At 40.6% G+C, this 22,677-nt stretch overlaps 2 protein-coding genes across 4 annotated transcripts in view; one reads left to right on the forward strand and one right to left on the reverse strand.

The window, feature by feature from the left end:
* Window positions 1-22,677, reverse strand: part of clcn2a (chloride channel, voltage-sensitive 2a) — a 39,794-nt gene that overhangs the window by 12,122 nt on the left and 4,995 nt on the right. For 2 of the 3 annotated variants that reach the window (XM_042428594.1, XM_042428593.1), the window contains exon 1: window positions 284-453. In XM_042428594.1, coding sequence (XP_042284528.1) covers window positions 284-446 — 163 coding nt within the window. In that variant the 5' untranslated portion in view covers window positions 447-453. Of the gene's footprint in view, window positions 1-283; window positions 454-914; window positions 939-2,565; window positions 2,647-3,014; window positions 3,149-3,565; window positions 3,695-4,862; window positions 4,995-10,948; window positions 11,118-22,677 lie in introns of those variants that run through there. The other variant, XM_042428595.1, reaches the window with a different exon arrangement.
* Window positions 11,686-14,314, forward strand: LOC121908520 (zona pellucida sperm-binding protein 4-like). Its single transcript, XM_042428597.1, has 8 exons — window positions 11,686-12,015; window positions 12,117-12,304; window positions 12,772-12,869; window positions 12,958-13,115; window positions 13,195-13,387; window positions 13,488-13,635; window positions 13,732-13,807; window positions 14,095-14,314. Exons 1-8 carry the CDS (start codon window positions 11,739-11,741, stop codon window positions 14,244-14,246), a joined length of 1,290 nt encoding a protein of 429 aa, XP_042284531.1. The 5' UTR covers window positions 11,686-11,738; the 3' UTR covers window positions 14,247-14,314.

Raw genomic sequence — 22,677 nt, forward strand, 5'->3', positions numbered from 1 at the left:
CTTAGGAGGTCATCACTAGGTTAGGCGGTCACTTTAAATAACTGAGAAATTCTCCTCTCGGCACTTTGAATATTTATTCCAAATATAACAACAATCTGGCCAATAGTTGTTGAGATACAGTATGATCTGAATCAAAGAGTTAGATGGACAGACTTGACCAAGATTGGCGTCCTTGGGCCCTGCTGCTCACACGGGTAAATATTCTGCTCATCTAATTAGGTCCTGTAATTATCTAAGATAATTATATACCGTTCAATCAGAGGCTGCAGTCATGTTGTTTTACCTCCAATAGGCGCAGCGAAGCAGCAGCCCACACCCACCGCACAGGCAGCTGACAGCATCTCTGTGTTCCTCAACTCGTTCTGTCCAAAACAGAGCCAGATATACACACAGAGAAACACACACACACACACACACAGAACACACACACACACAGAGCCATGCATTCAAGCAAATACACACACACACACACACACACACACACACACACACACACACACACTCAAATCCCAAAAGACATCCGTGTACGTGCAAAAGCCACAAACACCAAAAAATGCATTTCTCATGAAAAACCAACTCACCAACTGTTTACAAATGCAAAAGGCTCACTGTAAAGCTGCTGCTGTATCTTTTCACATTCGATGAGATTACATAGAACGGCGGTGGGATATGGAGAGACCATAATTGAAAAAACTGGGATTGAGTGTTGAAATCATGGAATGAGATGTTTGTATAGAATGAAAGGCAACAAAAAAAATCGATGCCTCGCTGCGACGGTTCACTGAACAGAATCAAACACAGGCACAGACGAATGGAAAGGCATCAATCTATCTCAGCCTCAGAAATGGATCACATGGATTATTAATGTTGATGGAATTGGCAATAAAGAAACTATCTGACTCGTGCATTCATACCTTGCTCCCCTCAAAGGCCTCTTCCTTTAGCAGTAAAAGTGGGGGAAAAAAAGGACAGAAATATATGTGAGAGTCATCTGTGCGGGTGTAGACGTTACCTTTTTTCCCCTCTTGGAAGACGTCCAACTTATTATCCAAACCACACAAAATCAAACAAGCAGCGAATGAGCAAACACAGTCTTGAATCCGCAGCGTACTGAATTAACATTTTCCCAGACTGATTATGTTTAATGGCCTCGCAGTCGACCCCTGGACTATTTGAGTCTAACTGCGCTGACATGTGTTTTCCTTCCTCCACATCACTGCAGTCTATCTTCCTCCGTACTGGGTGATGCTGCTTCTGCTGCTGCTGCTGCTGCTGTCGGTGAATGGAGGGAAGAAGCACAGCACACTGTCCAGTGCAGACACGGACACAAGTCCAGGGATTGGTCTCGCATGAGTGGAGGTGAGTGCGTGTCCTGGGGAGTGGCAGAAAGTCGAAGAAACGTCACAGACTTTTCGGAGAACAGCTCTGTTTGGGTTAGTGTGTTTTACTTGCAGCTTCGCACCGACAGAGATAAACACACAGAGACACAGATCGATTGAGGATACGGAGTGCAGCCTGAAAATCAAGTCTATAGAGAGCATGAACTAAGAAAGCGGTGACCTTTTGACTGGAGGGTCACTGCCTGGTTCTGAGCGGTGAAAGTAAAAGAGCATCGCTTGTCCTTTCCTCATTACCACCACTGAATTGGCCCTACAAGCCCCAAACTGCTCCACTGAAGCTGCTAAGTGATCAAACAGATCAAACTGTGGTTGTACTGGGCCACTTTCAGGTGTAAACGTGTTAAGTTTGAACAGGTTGTACCTCAAAAAGAGAGCTGTATAATTTTCCTGAACAGAAAAAGGGTAAAAATAAACATTTATATAATCTGGAAAAACTCCACCACTTCCTCTTCAGATACAATATAATTTATATGAACAGTAAGTTCTTCTCTGCTCTCATTCTGGGTAACTAAACTGATGTTCAAGTAGATAAAATGGGAAATCGGGTACAGAAAAAATCTAATTATAACACTTTATCGCAAAATAAAGATAGCCAGAAATGTAATAAAGATCATTGGATGGATTAGTTTGTAAAATATTTGGGTTGATTTTTCCTTTAACATACAGACATTAAACTGACATCTTTTCATCTCAATCTCAGATAAGCATATGTGCCAAAATGTTGAACTACTCCTTTAAAGCTGCAATCTGTGATATATAATGTTGGATTTGTGAAGCTGCTTCACCTGATTGTAGTTCATGTTCATTAAAATCAACATCAACATTTCTCAATGGTTTACAGAGCAACTCCAGCCCCATACATGTTTTACGACACTCCCCCATACAGATACATGGATGGATAATAAGCATAGATTCATTCAAAAAAGTATTTCGGCTCAACAAAACAAGACATTCAATCATTATCTTGGAGTTTAAAAAATTGCAACAGATATTTTTTCAGACTTTTCTGATATTTCATAGAATAAAAACATCAATTAATCAAGAGAATAATCTGCATCACTAGAGAAGAAAGCAGGCAAGCTTTTCAAAAGGTGCAGTTTGTATGTGTGATGTGATCAGCTAAGATAAATGTGTAACAAACGTATAATGCGGTTACCATTCTCACCATGTAAATCCCACCAAAAACAGCGGCCATGAATTTGCTCAGGAGAGCGGCGCACAGGCTGGCGACGTGAACGAAGGGTCCCTGAAGGAGGAGGGTGCGGAGAGAGATTATGATGTTAGTAGACAGGATACGGCTGAAAGCGCATTTTAGCACGTAGCTGTACAGCACGCCACGCTCAAGTTAAGGGGCATTATTCAAAACCCCCTTTTGCATGATTAAACCCTTCTCAGATTCAGATTCAAACAACTTTATTACCCTTCAAATGGGGAAACACAAGTGTTATTAGCAGTAAATCACATTTTTATTTTCACAGGCAAGACTTTAATGAGAGTAGAAGAAGCCAGATTATTATGTTCCCCCCACAGGAAACTTCAAACACTGTCCAGCAATCCGTCACATGTAATTTGTACAGCCAAGAACACATGAAGGAGAAAAAAAAAACCCTCTACCTCCTTTCCCAGAGGCATCCCGCTGCCCAGAGCACAGGTCAAGCCGATGACTTTGGCCACAAACGTTTTAAAAGTTAGATACTCCTTCAGGACGACCCCCCTCAGAATGGTCTTCATCTCAGGAATACCTGAACCTGAGAGACGGAGAGGAAGAGACGCCAGGTGGGATGACGGAGTGGAGAGAAAAGATGAGTTGAAAGAAAGCAATTACAGAGAGGGATGTGAAGAATAAATGAAGAGCAAAAGGCTGTTGGGGGGGGGGTGTGTGAAGGGAAAAAGCTGATTGATATTCATATAGTTGATTGATATTCATATAGTTTTCTGTATGCACATCTAATCAGAGTTATATTTTATGGATTTCCTGCAGACGTGACCATTAAAGAGACTTCAGCACATATCCTTGGAGGTCTTATGGTGCATTATAGAGCAAACTACATTATTCAAACACAGAAAAGTGGCCATGAATTAGGGGTATGAATACATGTTTGTGCATAAATTGTTTGAATTTGTATGTGTGTGTGTGTGTTAGTGTGTGTGTGTGTGTGTCTTACCCACAGCCTGAGGAGCCAGTATCTGTGTGAATCCTGCTGAGAATGTGATGAGCACTACGGGGTAGGTGACCCAGGCGATGTACTGTAGAAGCATGTTACTGTCCAGTCCACCATACATCCACTTCTGTGCTGCACACACAGACACACACACACGCACACACACACATTTAAGTAGCTAAATCTCACTATAATGCAGTAAAAAAAGATTTCAACAATTTAACAACCAGTTTCCTCTTCTATCAAAATGTTTCCCCTTTCTCTCTAACTTTCTCTACAATCCTTATATCTCTTCCTTTCATTCACTTATTGGTGGCCCTCCTCCTCATTCATCATTTAGCTCCGTTACTATCAAATTTTGTGTCTCACAAAACACAACAGATGAAGCGCTTCTTGGATTTGAGGAAAATATTTTGACTACATCCACACTATGCCAAAAAAAAAAATGCATCTACTTCTCTCCAATTTGGCTCTTTGGTTGCTGCAGTACAGTAAAGAAACCCACTTCATGAGACGACTTCATGATCATCAACTAGTGATTTAAGTGATGTCTCAGCATAGGGAATATCATTTGCCTGGTTAACTGGTTGTATTTACTGCATGAGCCACACCATTTCCTGCTCCTCCGTTTGTCTGACAACAAAAACATGTAAATGAGGATGACTAAACCCTGAGTTTGGCTGCTGCACTGAAACGCAGAGCAGGAGGGGACAGAGCGGACGTCCTGATCAGATGCTGGCTGTGATGCACAGTTTCGTTGTTTGCCAGCGTTTTTGGATTTAGTCCGCTTTGTAAAAGGTGCATCTGATGCAGGGGTGAATAATAAAGTTGAATTTTTTTCTCTTTTTTGTTACCATTTTATACTTCCTATTTCTCTTTGTGTCTCTCACACATGCAGAAACACAACTCTGTGGAAAGTTTGACACATATATTCATGGACGTTCATTCAATTTATTTTTTGCATTCAACACTGTCTGTATGAGTAAATTCGTTTTAAAAGCCAGAAGTCTCAGCACATGGTGAATGTATGAAGGAGTCACTCTTAAGATTGATGCATTTGATGCTATGAGACAGTAAAAATTGTATTAATTGACCACTTTATTAATGAAAGCCACTTTATGTAGCTACTACTGAAGATCAATATAACTTGGTATAAAAATGTCATTCAGTTTGTGTTAATATTTAATGATCATTCTGCCAACGTGCCTGCTGTTCATTATAAAGCTTCGAACGCTTCAGTTCTTTTATGACTTTGCTGCTCAGTCCTATAATTACTGTCCGCTCTGTTTCTCTTTCCTACCTTCTTGGCAGAAGGCGATGGCGTAGTCCATGACCCAGCTGACCAGAGCCATGAGCAGCCCCAGCAGAATGAGGAAGATCCAGTCCTCCCCCACCCGTGAGATCAGGAACTTTTGGCAGCGGGACGCGCACACTGAAGGCACAGAGGCAGAAAGAGACAGAAAAACTCAAAGGGAAAGCAAAAGTAAAATCTCTGAGATAAACCTTCAAGGTGAGATGGGACTGAAGAGAGATACTTTTTTGTGTGAGACTGAGAGAACCAGCACTGTCAAGAGGAAGGAAAAAAGAAGCAATACAGTAGGTATTGGCAGTCGAGAACAGCACATTTCATACACAAATATGATTCAAAGCACTTTCAAACTGTATAGCTTTAAAAAGGTCAAACAAATAAATACAGAATAAAACACTGAAACACAAATTAAACAAATAGAAACCTTAAAAAAGATAAAACCATAAATAAATACGAGAAATGATGTAAGTCTAGTATACAGCTGGATAATATGATAAAATATATACTGTAAGATGATATAAATTCAACCAAGGTCATCCTGAGATTTAGAACATAACACCATGTGAGCGTCCAGCACCTTCTTGTTTTATGGTAGCACACGGTAGCCTTGGAGAGTTTTTCTACCATGGCAGCAATCCATTTAATATTAAATTAGGTAAGTCATTGAAGAGGACTGATTTGTGGTCGTATTGGATTTGAAACTTTTTTTTGCATGTACGGTACCAATCAAACGTTTGGTACCATTCAAGAGGTGTGTCCAAACGTTCGACTGGTCCTGTATTTGATTAACTGGAGAAGACAAAAATTACAAAGCTCCCGAAGTCCTGAAAGATAACAATTTTTATTTTATTTTAATTCATTTTTTTTTAACTTTGTACTTTAACCATAATATATTGTTTGCAGAAGTTCCTGTAAGGATCTTATGACCCGTATCATTCCCTATGATGGCTAAGATAGTATTTTATGTGCACAATTATAGTAATAGTTAATATTTTGTGCACAAAAGAGAAAATAAATAAATAATATCTTGTGGGACTTTGGGGGCTCTGTAAAAAATAGATGTTAGTGTGTGGTTATTTTATTTACACGTCAATTTCTGCAAAAGCCAATTCCCAGAGAAGATACTACTATACTTATTTTATTTACTATATGATCTATAATGAATAACCATGATATAAAATTACACATACTAAAGTAAAAAAATAATGAATCCTTAACGTTTAGCTAAAGGCAGTGGGGAATATAAATGTTTTCAACCTGTAAAGACTCTCAAAGTGCTCAAAAGCTGCTTCTTCATGTTTAGTTTGAACTGGAATTGGTTAGAGGACCAGTATCAGATGACCTGAGAGGTCGAGAGGGTTCATATGAGACAATCATCAAACTAGAGGCCTGTGCAGAGACCTGAGGACTGGTGTGAGTTTGTCACTTCTGTTTATCTTCGTTCAGACTCACAGAAGCTTTCTGACATTTTGTTGGAGGAAATCTGAGAAAGGACTGTGACATTAGTCTAACCTACTGGAAATAAATTTGTGGACAAGTATTTATAAGTTGCGACTTGACATTAATCCTCTGAATATTTATGAGGATTATTTAAGAGAGGCTAAAAACAAACCGTTATTTTCATGCTGTGTAAATTAATCCAGTTCCTTATAAAAACGTAAGAGCAGGGAATTGAAACACAGAGAGTCGAGTTTACAGAGAGATATTGTGCATTTACGGGGATGATAAACTGAAGGAGGTTATTGGTTATGAATTTGATGAGAGTGAGAGCATCACTTTATCTTTATCCACCTCAAATATGAGACAAAACAAAGCTAGGTCATGGTTATAATTCTACCATTACGTTATAATATATAACTCTGGGTTAGGTCAGCTAAAAGAAGCATCACTGGACTCATTTCTTCTCTCTTGTCTGCGGACACTGCCAAAGCCTGGAATTCACTTCAATATCCAGAGCATTCATAGATGTGCTCGTCCCTTGAGAAGCTAAAAATGTGCTACTAACACATTTGCCAGATCCACATTTTATAAAAACATTACAGTCGAGATACCTTGAGTGACGTTAGCCATGGAGAAAACTCAACATTTAGGAGGAACCAGGAGAGCGACAGATGTGTGGATGACAGAGGGATAAGATGACGGGACAGACAGAGATAGTAACATCAGTGAGCCACACTGCTACAGTTTATGACAAGTGGGGCTGCAAATAAAAATTATTTTATCATCAATTATCTGTCAGTTATTTTCTCACAGCGAAAAACTGCCTGTCACAACTGTCTATAGCTCAAGGTGACGTCATGAAAAGTCCAAACATCTGTAAGATATTCAGTTTTCTATAACATTAAACAAAGAAAATCAGCAAAGCTGGAACCATCATGTTTCATGCCAGTTAAGATCCTCCAATATGTTGAAGATGAGCATTGAGGTACATTTTGATTCCACATACACCTGCCTTAAATACTAACTAGTGCAACAAATGTGTATTAATACACAGCTGGAAATAGTCCCCAAAAATGCACTACTTTCTCCTCTTTGAGTAACATTTGCTAAAAAATTAAAAAATATAGAGTTATGCCAATCTTATCATTTAAGGCTGAACTGATATCAAACTATTCTGTCTTGAAATGTTGAAAGACAAATAGTTCTGAAAAAATAAAATAAAATAAAATAAATAAATAAAAAATAATAATTTATCACTATGCTCCTTAAATGCACAACAAGTCATACTTAACCATCATAATCATGTTCACAAATACAGTATATTGTTGTTGAATTGACATTGCTATGTACATAATGACTGAACGGGAGAAGAGAGGCTCCGTGGTGCAGGATTCAGGCCACAGTGGGATGCTGAGTCTCCTGGGGGAGGTGGGGCACAACGGTGTGCATGATGTGGCAAGCTGCCCGGCAGTCAGGCCACCTGCTAAATGGCAGTTTGCCCACACAGAACATACACATGCAGACACACTCATGCACGTAAACCACACAGTGGACACACACCAAGTTAAAGAGAAACTTCAGGATTTTTCAACCTGGACCCTATTTTTGTTTTGAAATTGGTCATGTATTGTAACTCAGTACTGGTTACTCAGTAAATCAACTCTCAGGGCGAGACTTAGACACAATAACAAACAGGCTGGATCAAGAAAAAGGTAAAGAAAAAAGTTTTATTTCTCTGTATGGTCCTTTCCATAATGTTGTCATACACCTATAACGACAATCTGAGCCTGTCAGTGGTGGCAAAATAAAGCACTTTTAGTGGACATACATTGACAAGTGCTATTGCCCCATCAGATTACATTGCAGCCCATTTCATGGCTGCTGGCTGAAGCTCAATACTGGACCAATTTCGAGAATTGTTGTGTCCATTAGCCACTTAGACACAAAATGATGGGAAAAAAGGTTTCCAGGTTGAAAAATCCCAAAGTTTCCCTTTAGGAAAAAGGGACATGTCTCAGAGAAATATTTAAAGATAAATCTATCTGTGCAGATTTGCTGGCATGTTCTTCAATTGGATCTATAATTTTTATTTCACAGTTCATTAGATATTCCCATGTGAAAGAAGCTGTGGAAATTCCCATTCCCACAGCTGCTTTCTCTTTATGCCTCTCTCTTATACACACACACACACACACACACACACACACATCTTGTCTGGCACCTGCAAAGCCACATACTTCCGTGTGCATCTTGGCTAGTGATCACATCCGCAGGCTCAGTGGAGTTCACAGATGTCTTCTCCTGATCCTGTTATAAAAATCACATCCGTCGCCAGACATTTTCTCCACCTCTGCTAGTCCTGCATTGCATCACCTGACACCAACTAGCTGTAATCAGGATTAATACTAAAAACACAGGTGATTTTTCACACATATACATACATATATACATACATACATACATATATATGTATATATACACACACACACACACACACACACACACACATATATATATATATATATAGTATGGTTTGGCTGTGCGTTCAATGATTGTGCACCTTAAATATACTCTGTGTGTGTGTGTGTGTATATATATATATATATATATGCACCTTAAATATACACAGTATATTTAAGGTGCACAATCACTGAACGCACAGCCAAACCATAATATGTGACACAACACGTTGATGCTGGGCTTTGGTAGACTGGTAGACAGAGATCTGAGTAGCAAAAGATCCACTCCGTGAGTCAAAATAAACACAGTGAGGCAGTGCATGTTTTTAGCTCTCTATCACGACCGGCAGCGGAGCCTTTAGCTGCATGTGTAGGCTGCCTTGTTCAAAAGCTGCGGCTCCAGTTACTGATCTGAACCGAGGCAAACACTCGTAGTCCATCACCCACAGAGATGATGTTCCCACACAGATACATGAGAGGAAAACACTACAACTCCCACTTTCACCAAATTTGAAGATTCTCTCCTTACACATTACCTAACAAGACAACTGCAGAAACCAGTCCAGCCTGAGCGTCTCTCTACAAGATGAGTCTAAAAATACAAACACCTCTTGATCTACGAGCAAACACACACACACAGCACACAGACAGCGGGCGCACAAATCACTTTGGCTGGCTTGTGATCTGAGAGTGATTGTTTTAAATGGCTTCCATTACAGCCAGCGAGCAAGGCTGGGTTGATATAGTGTAGCTTTCACCTATGGCGCAATTTATCGAGCTTTAATCAGATCACTAGTCACAAGGGCAAAGAGACGGATCTTGGAAAACAGCCATGCAGGCTGTTTCACTCGTTCAAACACGTGTAAAAACAAACTGCATTTCCTTCCTGTCGCTTCTCTCTTATTTTTTGTGAGATTATCTAATATATGTTAAGACTTTATCTATTGACTTTGTATTTAAAGGGTAAGTTCACCCAAATCTAGGCATGGATATTTAAATATCTTGAATTGATTCATCATTTTGATAGTAAAAAATGCCAATCACATTGCTTGTTTTGTCCAACTAACAGCCCAGAACCTCAAGATGTTTGGTAAGAAAACCACCTCATATTCAGAAAATCTTTATGTTTGAGAAGCTGGTATTTTTTGGCATTTTTGCTTAAAAAAAATGACTTGACTCGACAAGAAAACATATTTTCTCACTCAGACTAGTAATATCTAGCCAGGAAGATGACTTAGGTTTGATGTATCCAGGTTTTAAGATTCATCTCTTGAGTTTTTTTTCCCACCACATCAATACAACAGAGGCGGGGGGAATTTAATTTGTGGTGCACTGAAAAATGACATTGCAAAAATTGCAACAGCGACATGTTTTGCCAAAAACAATGTTACTCTACTCTAATCCACAGAACTCAATGCGGATCATTTCAACAGCAGAAAAAAAATGTACATTTTCTAATTTGGGTGTACTGACCTGAAATGCATTTCTGCTCTGTTGACTTACAAAAATACTCCCTTTGATGTCAGTAACCTACATAAATGAAGGCTAAATACAAAGTGCAAATAAAAATAAGCACATTTAGAGGATGTACACATGCACACACTCTGTCACTCCATTATTGTTGAGTACATCAGTCTGAAGTGGAGCTCTCTTCTGGTGTCTTATCTGCAGTCATCTGGGACGATTAGACATAAAATAATCTGACAGATCAGAGTTCTGGGCACACAAACAAAAACACATACACACACTCAGCAAAGCAAATATCTCCTCGCGCACACACACACACACACACACATAGACGTATACGCGGTGGTCCATTGGCAGCCAGCAGAGGGGGCTGTCTTTGCCTGACATTGAGACAGCCCTATTGGCTGGAGGTCATTGATCAGATCAGTCACATTTAATCGTGTTCACATCATCTCCTGCTCCCTTGTGTCAGGTAGTCGCACTGCTGTACTTTAAGAAGTCTTTACACAACTTTCATGCTTGTCAGAGTGCTGCAATCTGCTCCACGAGGCTGCTTTAAGGCCGCCTACACACACCAGATCTGTGAACATTATACCGCTTTGGTTTGACCTTCAGAACATGTTTGTGTGTTTTATTACCTGTACGCTTTGTCTGTGGATCTAAAGCAGACTCTGAAGACGGTTCAGGGCTAGTTGAGTGATCATTACTTACGTTGGCACTTTGCACAGGGGTCTTTCTCATACTCCAGCAGATCCGCAGCACGGCTACGAACACTGGTGTTCCTCCGCAGTCCTCCGCCATCCCGCACCCCCCCATCCCGTAGGCGGGCCGCCTCCTCCTTGGCATACACACCCAGCTCCTGGGTGTACCGCCCATACATCTGTGTGTGTGAGTGAGAGAGAGAGAGAGAGAGAGAGAGAGAGAGAGAGAGAGAGAGAGAGAGAGAGAGAGAGAGAGAGAGAGAGAGAGAGAGAGAGAGAGAGAGAGAGAGAGAGAGTGTTTTTACACAGGCAGGGCAAGTGAGAAGGAGCACAAGAAATGTCTGTTTAATAAGATGTAAAGCAGCAGGATATTAATTTTATTTAAAAATAAAATAAATGTAATATCGGGTCACAGTAAAAACAGTCAGTTTCTGTTAACACGCTGAAGTTGAAACTCTGTCACACTCAGAGTAAACACAACCAGGTGTCAGAAAATGTACTGCCTGCAGCTTAGAACTCCAAATAATTCACAGCTTTCCTCGAGTCTCCTTCAGGGAAAAAAACACATCCACTCATCTTTGACTCATCAGTTATGTAACGACTTCTTTTCAGACAGATGAGAGACAATGAGCTCCACCTGTCAGCTCCGAGCTGATTAACTCTGCAGGGCTGGCAGACAATTGACTCTTAACTATGAGAGGCGGAGTTCTTAGGAAACTGCATATAATCAATCATGTATAAAGCCTGCATCTGAGTCATAGGTGCTGTTGTTGCAGTGTTGTGTAGTCACTGACACCATAATGGAGCTTTTCAAGTGTCTATTTGGTGTTGTTGTTTTGGTTTGTGATGTTACTGCACAGCATCGCTGGGCAGCGCCTCTGCAAAAACACCAACCTCCTCTTCCTTCTCAGCCACCTCAGCAACACTTGAACGTTCCAACACCTGCAGCTCACTTTGATGAGTGTCAGGTGGAGGAGGGTGAGAAGATCCAGTGTGGAACTCAAGATATCACTGCTGAACAGTGTGAAAACATAAACTGCTGCTTTAATGGGCGTCAGTGTTACTATGGGAAAAAAGGTAACTGTGCTCTCTAATGTAGTTTCTAGTGCCTCTTAAGTTTTATGGGGAGTGAGAAATATCTACTGCAGCAGAGAAACTCATCTATTTTCTCATCACAGTGACTGTGCAGTGTACCAGGGATGGCCAGTTTGTGCTGGTCGTAGCTCGAGATGCCACTCTGCCCCACATAGATGTGGATTCAGTCAGCCTGCTAGAAACGAATGATGACTCCTGCAGCCCTGCTGGCAGCACTTCTGCCTTTGTCATCTTTCAGTTCCCTGTGACTACTTGTGGTACCACAATCAAGGTGGGTGGAGAAGTCTGGGTTTAACAGATGTATGAAAACCTTAATATAATGGTTTAAGGCTGCAACTGATGGACTAACTTGTCAATACAATATGTCAGAGGAGAAATGTCAATTTTCTACAGCTCAAGGTGACAAATTGTCCAACTTGAAGGTTTTTTTTTTTTTTTTTTTTTTTTTAATTAGAGGATAGTGAAGTAGCAGACAGGAAACAAGGTGAAGAGATGGATGTGACATGCAAAGGTCAATGGCTGGGATCGAACCAGAGACGCTGCAGTTATGTGGCATGTGCAGTAACCATTTGGCTACCAGAGCACTTAGCTTTCAATTCTAACATGATAAAACTGGGCTGTCCTGGTGGCATCACATTACAGAATTTTTGGCTGCTTTACTCAATTAGTGACCCAAATTGTCAAAATTTGTAACTTCTCATCAGCTAACGTATCGAAACACTGGTTCTTCTCCTGCAGGAGGAAGAGAGTTACGTGGTATATGAGAACCACATATCTTCCTCATATGAAGTGGGAGTTGGCCCCAGAGGATCAATCACCAGAGACAGCCATTTTGAGTGAGTTCATATGAAATCAATCTGCCTTATTAGTTTTGTGACCTACTGAGGTTTCCTGATATGTAAGTCCTCTGATCTCTGCACACAGGCTGCTGTTCCAGTGTAGATACTCTAGTACAGCTGTAGAGGCTCTTGTCATGGAGGTGAACGCTGTTCCTCCACCTGTGCCGGTCGCTGCTGCAGGACCCCTCAGAGTGGAGCTCAGACTGGGCAACGGACAGTGTCACTCAAAGGGATGTGTGGAGGGTGAGTGTCACTAGAGCCTTACAACACCAGCTTACTGCAGTATTTCAAGTGTATAATAAATGACTTATTTCTATTCCAGAGGAGGCAGCATATCACTCCTTCTACACTCAAGAGGACTATCCAATCACTAAAATGCTGAGAGAACCGGTGTATATTGAGGTGCATATCCTGGAGAGGTCGGATCCAAACATCGTCCTGAACCTGGAACGCTGCTGGGCCACGACCACCCCAAATTCTCAAAGCCTGCCACAGTGGGACCTTCTGGTTGACGGGTATATAAAACACAAAGATGACTGGAGAACTGAAAAGCACTATATATAACTTTCTGCTATTAGTTTGTTGTGGTTATGGATGTTTTGTCGCTGGTTACAGGTGTCCCTACAATGATGACCGCTACCTGACCACCGTGGTGCCTGTGGACGGCTCCTCTGGCCTTCATTACCCAATGCACCACAAACGTTTCATCATTAAGATGTTCACGTTTGTGGATCAAAACACCTTTACTCCTCAGAAGGACACGGTACAGTTTCTCAAAACTCATGAACATTATCATTAAATGACAAACCTAACTGTAGTTTCCTTGAACAGTATGCAATATACAACAATCTTTTTACAGGTGTTCATCCACTGTGCTACGGCAGTGTGCTATCCAAGCAGCACAAACTCCTGTGAACAACCGTGCCACCGGCAACGTGAGTAAATCCATAAAAATGCTAAACAGGGCTGCAACTAATTTCTTTCTTCTTAATGACTCTTTGCCGCTAATAAGTCTACAAAATGTTAAACAGCAGACTGCTCATCACAAGTAGCATGATGTATAACAATACCTGTGGTTTACAATTGTATAAAGAAGTGGCAAATCCTCACATGTGGGGGGGGGGGGGGGGGGGGGGGAGCTGGAACTATAGATTGTTTGGCATTTCGGATAACTTTATCAAATTTGATAATATAAGCACTAATGTAAACAAATCTCTTGCAGGAAGAGCTGCAGCTGCAGCGAGGAAAGTCTCCTCAAGCCAGAGGACTCTGGTCTCAAGCGGAGAAGTGATCCTGACTAAGAGGACTTTCTCTGCCGTCCAGCGGGAAAATGACTCATCTGCGACTGCTCCTAACACCAAATCGAAGAGATGACAGTTCACTGGCAGCCATATGTGGCCATGACTTTTAATAAAGGCTTTTTCAAAGCTCTCGCTTACAAACTGGGTCTTGTCTGAATAGCTAATCTGAAGGTCCCTAGCTATACGTTTCTTGCTGAGGTTTTTTGTGCAGAGGCTGTCATTTGATGGTGGTAATGTAACACTCTCTGGTTTGTGCTGAGAAATCACAAGATTACATTACAACTGGATACTCTGCAGCAAGTCTGTGCTTAACTGTGAAGACCTGACATAATGGCACAATGAACAGAAGTATGCTTTGTCAATTTTTCAACTGAAAATTACTCTGCCGTAGTGAGAAAGATGTCATACTGTAGAAATGTAACTAGCAGCAGTACTGATAGTATAGCATGAGGTCAATTTTTTTTTTTTTTTTTTTTTTTTTTTTTGTACCTCCCACCTCAAACACTGGTCTCTAGCATACTACAGGTGCATTAAGATGAGCATCATGACGACACCAGACTCAAGTCTGTCCCTGTTCTCCCCCTTTTTTTTTTTTTTTTTTTTTTTTTTTTTAAAATAACGGTCCCTTTTAGGTTTCTGCATATTCCTCAACTTGCTATATCTCTCCTCCACTGCTCTGTGCACCACCTCCCTTTTTATCCCACTAAACCCCCACCCCTTCTCATTGAGATGGGCATCACGATTCCTCCAGACTCGCTTTTTCTGCTCGCATGAACAGGGAGGTGCAGAGGGAAAGCAGAGCAGCCGTATAGGTTCAGTCTGACTGACGAGCACAGAGGACCATGCTGTCAGGATGCTCATCTCGCTCCACTTTAACCTCCAACCTGCTGGGGAAGCCTTTAAGCAAGATACAGCTATACATCACATTCACATGGCAGTGCTGCCTCATTTATAAGCCACAATAAAATCCCAGAGGGAACTGCAGATAGGTGCCAAGCTGACAAAACACTAACATCTGCTGTGTGGAGAAACATATACTGGTGGAGGAGAGATGTAAACAGGTTGAAAAGTTCTGTCAATTAAGTGAAATTGGTAGATGCAGAGGAGACAGTGTGTGCATGTGTGTGGCGTGCTAAATGTTGGAGAAAATAAAGAATTGAGTGAGTGTCAGAGTGAAAAACTAAATTATTCAAGAAAAAATGGGCTCTCAAATCTTGACATATTTGACCAAATGTCTTTCTGCGCTATCGTAAATGTTCTGCTTTCATTCTGACATAAAAAGGTAGGATACAAAATAATTGAACTACGTCAAATTCAACTACGTCAAATATTGATCAATTTTGCTTTCAAGTGTTCCTCTGTCTGCCTTTCTTCAGATCTATTTATTGAAGTGTATCCCGTTTGGTCTTAAAGCTGAGATGAAAAAATGCATTGGCGAAAATTAGTATTCCAGCGCTGTGTGGCTTCGAGACGCAAAGTGAACACGACCTTCACACTGTGGCGGTCCGCCTAATTTCTAAAACTCAGTAAGTCATTATGTAATTTCTGATATATTTTCGATTGTAAAAACAAAATGACGGTCAAAACAAAGAATCCAGACAGACTGTAAAAACCCTGAAAATGACATTACAGTTTAGACGAAAGGTCTGCTTCATCTTCGTCAAAAGAGAATAATGTTAGTGTCAACTTCTAAAAGTCTTGACCAATGAAATACTTCAGGACAATGACAGACACTGTTGGTTTTCCTGATTTGTCTGCACATTCAACATTGGAAACTGAGTGACAGTAACATCAAATCTCAACTTTCTTACCCAATCTTGTGTGCTGGCAAACAAAATTTTCATGCATCCACACATACAATATAGACACACTTAAACCAAACACCAGCACCAGACAAACGCCCACTAAGTGTATAAATGGGGCCTGTTAGTGTTTCTTTCTTGGGCCTGTGAGAAAGCAATCACTGGCCATCTGGAGCATGGCCACCTGGGAGAGCAGCAGGTGGGACCCTGTGGGTTAAATGAGCTGTTATCTGTAACTAGTTTACCTCCCACAAGAGCAACTTCTGTATCTACATTAGTCAGTTTACCTCCCACGTCGCAACCCTCTTTACCAGTTCAACTCCTGCCTCCCACTGGTTGCTATTGAATGGTTTTTCATAGACTGTAATGCCAACAGTTAGCTGTGTTCCAGTTTGGTGTGAAGTCATTTCATGCTGTGTGAAACGATGTGTTTTACTGCAAACAAATTGGTGTCAAAAACTGAGAGATAATTTAACATCCATTCATCTAATGTATTTGTATCATTTGGGGCCAATCTTTGAATCAAATCCACCCTGGAGCCAGAAAAGCCAAAAACAGGCACAAAAATAAAAGGAGAGAAAATCTGAGTGGAGCTGAGAAGGAATGAGCAAGTAGGAGCCACCATGACTGACTGTGACAGGCTAAAAAAGCTTTTAATCACTCACAAGTCTTAATATCTCCCTTAAGGAAACGTCTGATGATGTTCTTGATTAAAAGACCACACTACCAAGTATCATCTGTGCATCCAAAGTTTGATATAGCATATTCCTCTGTGCTGTAGATCTCCACTGGTGTCTAAAAACTATTGAAAACACATCAATGACCCAATGAGTCAATCCAACATACTATATACACTGTCCTGCTGCTGTAAATACTCACTAGTACTATAAATTAGCGTCTTAATTGAAGGAACAAATGGGCAGGTAAAGTAGGAAAGTATTGACAGAAAGACTAACATGTTGTTCGTCCTCCGCCTAAAGCTTTCAACAAGCCACAACTTCTGTAGCAAGCTGTCAAGCCCACACATGTAAACCTATGCAGTTAGAAACTAATCCTGTGGGCTGTGTTTAGTTTGTCTGACTTGGAGATAATTCATTCTGCCAACGGACGCAAAATGGATTTCAGTGTAAGCTGACAATACAGTTGTATCGTAGCATATCATATCATGCAAGTGCTGGAAGTTATTTATGAAAAACTGAAAAGTTTTTGGAGGCTTGCCCTGATAGCCTCTGTGAAAGAGGTAGTAAGTGCAAAGTTAGCATGACCCACAGTCAGAATGGCCACAATTAATGAGAATAAAACCAAACATGGGTCTTATTAGCCAAAAACAGACATCTGCTTATTTCTCAGGTTATATCTGGTTATTTTATCTTTCTCAGTTGAGTTGGCAGAAAATTAACTAGATCACAGTTTATATCAATGTAGCAAAACAAAACTACATACAGTATACCATGACAGATGATGTCATGTGATACTATTTTCACCCCTCCAGCCGCTCTACTGCAACTTACTCTTCAGTACTACTTGCTGCACAGTTTCACCCACCAGATGAAAACTTTCCAGTCACATTGAAAGAGTGCTAAACTTTCTATTGCATAAGACCCTCCACTTGAATGCTGTGCCTGCTACATCCCTCTCTTTTGCAACCTCTCTAAGTCAGCCCATGTGCAAGCCTTGCACAACAGATGAGATAAAAGTTCTTTAGTATTCAGCTATTCCCAAGGCACTGCAGGATAATTTATTCACTGTGGGGAGACAGCAAGGACAAATATTTGACATTATAATACTGAAATCTCTTATCCTTGCTAAACCTTTTGTTTTTAATACATATTCATATGACGTTTTTAATCTCCCCCTTTTTTTGTCGCATGTGAGAGTGGCAGCCCATCACTACTGAGACACAACATACCATTGTAGTGTGATTACTTCTATGTGTGCTGAGTGTGTATTGATGAGACCAGGGAAATAACAGGAGGACTAAAGCACTCTGGGTAATCTGGGCCCTGTGGCCTCCAGGGACAAGACTGAAAATTGAATTAGAGGAGGAAGTGACAAACTTGACTCATCCTGCTGTCTATGTTTGCATTAATATAGGTAGCAAAGGCTGCTTTTAGAATAGTTACCTATGAGTCACAGCTCACACACACACACTGAGGTAAACATGGAAAACCTTGATGTTGTCGAGCAGATCCGTGCATGCGCGTGACACCCAGACAAGTGAAAACACACCACCACACACTCCTCTTATATTAGTAGAAAGCAGCACAAAGGATCGGGGAGGGGTTGGCGGGTGATGTCAGACAGACTGAAGGATCAAGCTGAGATAGTGACATCTTGTCAGAAATAGACTTGAGGGGGGAAAGCTGGTTGTTCGCATACACCATGACACTCATCCACAGAGATGACGTTTGCAACAGGTTTAAAATGAACATTATCTGGAGTCAGAGGAGGAAAATACACCAAAAGACAAACTGAAATTGTAACATGTTGTTTTGTTAACATAAACCATGCACCAATGGCAATATTTGATTCAAAGAGACCAAAGAGTTGTCATTGGTGAAAAGTAACTAACAGAAAAATATTCATTAGTGCAATTTATATGTACAAATTGCACTAATGAATATTTTTCTGTTAAGAAAGGATCAAATGACAATGTGTAATGTAAAAGGTAGTGATATCATCCAACTCTGCAGCTCTCCTCCCCTCTACGGAGCTTTAAAGCGTCTTTCAGCTCCTTGTTGTGTTTTTTACAGCTTTGGTTCACTCTCCCCACTCTCATCAGCGTTGTTTACAGTCACAACAGGCAACTGTTTTGAGTGGAAAAGCTCTGACAAACCCACTGTACACCACCTGCCCACCAACAGCAGACAAAGTTAGCAACGAGCAAGTGAACATAGTGGAGCATTTAGCTACTCACCTGAAGAGTTGGTGGAGACTACAAAAGAGCTAAAAGGAGAGTGAATACTGGACTGACATTTATCAGGTGGACAGAAACATGACTCCACGTCTGTTGGATGTGCAAAAAAGCAACTGTTTCTTCATATCAACTTTATTAGGGCCTGAGCCCCAAAGGGGGCTATCTCCTCCTAGGGCGTTAATGGTATCGGCTTCAAACTTTAATACATGACTTATCACACTGTGCTGAACAAAAGTTATTAAAAACTTTGTAATAACTTGAACGGTTTAGATTTTTTAAGCCCTGAAAGTTGGAGTGTTACATCGCACCTTACAATGTAAACGTTACTTAGTGTTTCTACACATCTGACAGCAGTGTTCAATGCTTACTTTTTTTCAAGGAGTACATGTGCTCCTAAATGAAAAAAATTAGGAGCACACATAACTTTAGGAGCACACTGAAAAATGCTCAAGTAACAGTTTCAAGAAAACAATTCATTACATTCATTTTTACAATTTATCACATACATATTTAAACTCTTTGTGTGTGTGTGTGTGTGTGTGTATGTAAATCAAAATTTATGTTGTTTTTAGAGGTGCTCGATTATGGCAAAAATCATAATCACCATTATTTTTGTTCAATATTGAGATCACGATTATTTAACATGATTACTTTTTGCCAATTGCCAATGTTGATATATGCACATATTTTTTCCCACTTGGCTGAGGAGACTATTACACATGCAATCATATATTACTAATACTAATACTAATACTAATACTAATACTAATACTAATGATCAAGAGAGACTATAGCCTATATGAAGGAAGAACTCAGGGAGACTGGAGTTCCGGAGCACAGCATTAAAACTTTAATGGACCTGCCAAGAGGGTGGAGCAGCAGTTTTGTTTTTTAGTTTATTAGACAGACAGGATTAATGTGTAGGATTTAATCATTGGTTCATAGTCCAAAGCGGAGGGTGGCAGTAATGCACCTAATATGCTGGTTGCCAACCGCTGTTATAAACCAAAAAGAGGAGAGTAAAATATTTTTCCAAACAGAGTGGTACATCCTGTCAGCTGAGGGATTTCCTATGTGTGCAGCCGAACACAGCAGCTCCTCTACGGACTGTTTCTTCTTGATGGTCCCGGTGTTTCTTCCACGGGTTTCACTTCACTCAGCTGGCCGACAGACACACTGGTTCTTCCCACTTTCACCTGAATAACAAACCAGGGCTTGGTGGTCCGGTTGGATCCAAACAGAGAGCCAGGGCTAGCTGAGAGGCTAGCGGAGGCTAACTGGTTTTGCTTCTTTCCAGTCATGCTGCAGCTTACGCTCCGCTAGCCTTAGGAGCGTCACCACTTTCTGTATCCGTTGTTTCAACTTTAAATCCCTTTAGCGTTTCATATAGTGTTATGGTTGTAATTTGTAGTCGCACAGTGTGCGAGTAAATTATTTCTCCACTTCACACATATCTATTTTTAGGGGCAAATGCGAGTGAAATACTCACACTGTAGAGCCCAGTGACAGTACACATTTCAATCAAACTTTGACCAGATCATGTGGGTTAAAAGTGTTAACTTTTCTAAAAATAGACGATGAAATATAGGAAATGTATTTGTTTTACACACAAACTCATCAAGACTTTTCAATTTACTGATTGAAATTCAAGTGACCGGGCTAAAACTTGCACAGTTTTGATGACACAGATGTGAGCAACTCAGCCTTATATGACAAACATCATCTGATTCACATGAAATTTTCAAGGTGTGCTCTACAGTTGATATACAGCGACATGATGTTCACTTAACGGGTGTTTTAGCACCATATAGTGGGCTCAGGAGATGATATTTAACTCCTTCATGCAATGTTAGATGACAGTGAAAAACTAAAGTTACATGTCTTTGTCCAGCAAGTAGTCATAACAATATACATTTAAACGTACGCCACATAGAAGTGCAATCAAACTGGCTGAATAGCGCCCCCTACGAAATTGCAGCAAAGCAGCCCCAGCAGCTGGCAAGATAGTGGACAAAGGAAGTGATGTTTATCTCCTTCTTGCACTGTCTGAAAACAGCCCGGGTCTGGAGACATCTACATGCCCATGACAGAACCCCTCGACTGCACCAGGGCCCGAAGTGCACAAAGGCGCGAGGGCACATTCAACGCTGCTTGCAGCTTTAATTAGGGCCTGAGCCCCAAAGGGGCAAAGACCCTACTGTATCTGTTGTGTTTGTTTCTTTCTTATTCTTTCTTTCTTATTACGCCACTTCAACCCATGCACATCAGGTCTGGTGAAAAATTTGATAAAATGTAAAAATTATCCCCCAAAGTGCCAAAATGTGCTCGATAGCACCACCTATGTATCTAATATGGCCGCCACGGCCCGTAGGAATGTCGTAGAGAGATCGAACCAAAACTCAATTATTCGTCTCATCAAGACCTACAAATCATATGATGACACCCCTGACCTAAATCCAACAGGAAGTCCGCAATATGCCCATCAAATTACGACTTTGCGCCAATTTTGGACCCCCAAGAAACGCTATCTCCTCTTAGGGCGTTAATGGTATCAGCTTCAAACTTGAATACATGACTTATGACACTGTGCTGAACAAAAGTTGTTAAAAACTTTGTAATAACTCGAACAGTTTAGATATTGTAAGCTATTGTAAGGTTGAATAGAGCTCATTGAGTGAGAGTGACAGTTTAGTGATAAAGTGCTGCAGAAAAATAAAATCAAAACTAAAATTTGTAGCTCTGTACTGTAGTTTTTCCTTTATTAGGGCCCAAGCACCTTGCGGTTCGCTCACACTCTCCATTCAAATATATGAGTATTTTTCTGTGTCCAGCTGCAGTTACTTATTGTCTCTGCACACCTGACAGTACACATGTCAATCAAACTTTGACCAGGTCATGTGGGTTAAAAGTCTTTACTTTTCTAAAAATAAACTTGATGAAAATTAGAAAATTAATTTGTTTTACACACAAACACATCAAGAGTTTTGTTTACTAATTGAAATTCAAGTGACTGAGCCCAAAACTTGCTTAATTTTGATGACACAGGTGTGAGCAAGGCAGCCATGTCTCACCCTGCAGAAAATTCTCATCCTCGCACCATTGAGATTTGATGTTTCACCATGACAGAGGAAGTTGCTATAACTTTATTGTACATGCTCCAGTCTGCACTAAACTTTACATATTTGATAAGAGTCCCGGCCTGAACACATCTACATGACAATATTCCATCAGTGATGCAAACTGGCTGAATAGCGCCCCATACGAAATTTCAGCGAAGCAGCCCCAGCAGCGGGCAAAACAGTGGACAAAGGAAGTGATGTTTATTTCCTTCTTGCATTGTCTGATGACATCTACATGCTCGTGACAGAAGACCTTCGATTGCGTCGTGGCCCGACGTGCATGGAGGCACGAGGGCCCGTTCATCGCTGCTTGCAGCTTTAATTAGGGGATATTATTACAATGATTACAGCTTAATGTTTACAGCTTGCCCCACAGCCCCAAAGTGGCCAAAAATATCTATATATTACCTACTGCTTTAAACAGAAATTTGAGCTACTTTAACTTAACCTGAGTATTTCCATTTTATGCTAGTATGTTATATCTCTACTCTGCTGCATTTAAGAGGAAAATATTGTACTTTTCATAGTCATCTGACAGCTATAGCTACAGTGCTAGTTACTATATAAGCTAATATTTTTAATACACAAGAAAAAGGTCACCTTGTAAAGCAAGATACATTGTCATAGATTAAACGACCAAATTGGAACCAAATATAAAGCAATAGC

The sequence above is a fragment of the Thunnus maccoyii genome, chromosome 12, assembly GCF_910596095.1.
Source record: "Thunnus maccoyii chromosome 12, fThuMac1.1, whole genome shotgun sequence".
Lineage (NCBI taxonomy): Eukaryota > Metazoa > Chordata > Actinopteri > Scombriformes > Scombridae > Thunnus > Thunnus maccoyii.

Coding starts and splice junctions, on each gene's coding strand:
- LOC121908520 (XM_042428597.1), top strand. CDS start 11,739: ATGGAGCTTTTCAAGTGTCTATTTGGTGTTGTTGTTTTGGTTTGTGAT. Junction 12,305..12,771: donor CTTGTGGTACCACAATCAAG/GTGGGTGGAGAA, acceptor CTTCTCCTGCAG/GAGGAAGAGAGTTACGTGGT. Junction 13,636..13,731: donor TTACTCCTCAGAAGGACACG/GTACAGTTTCTC, acceptor ATCTTTTTACAG/GTGTTCATCCACTGTGCTAC.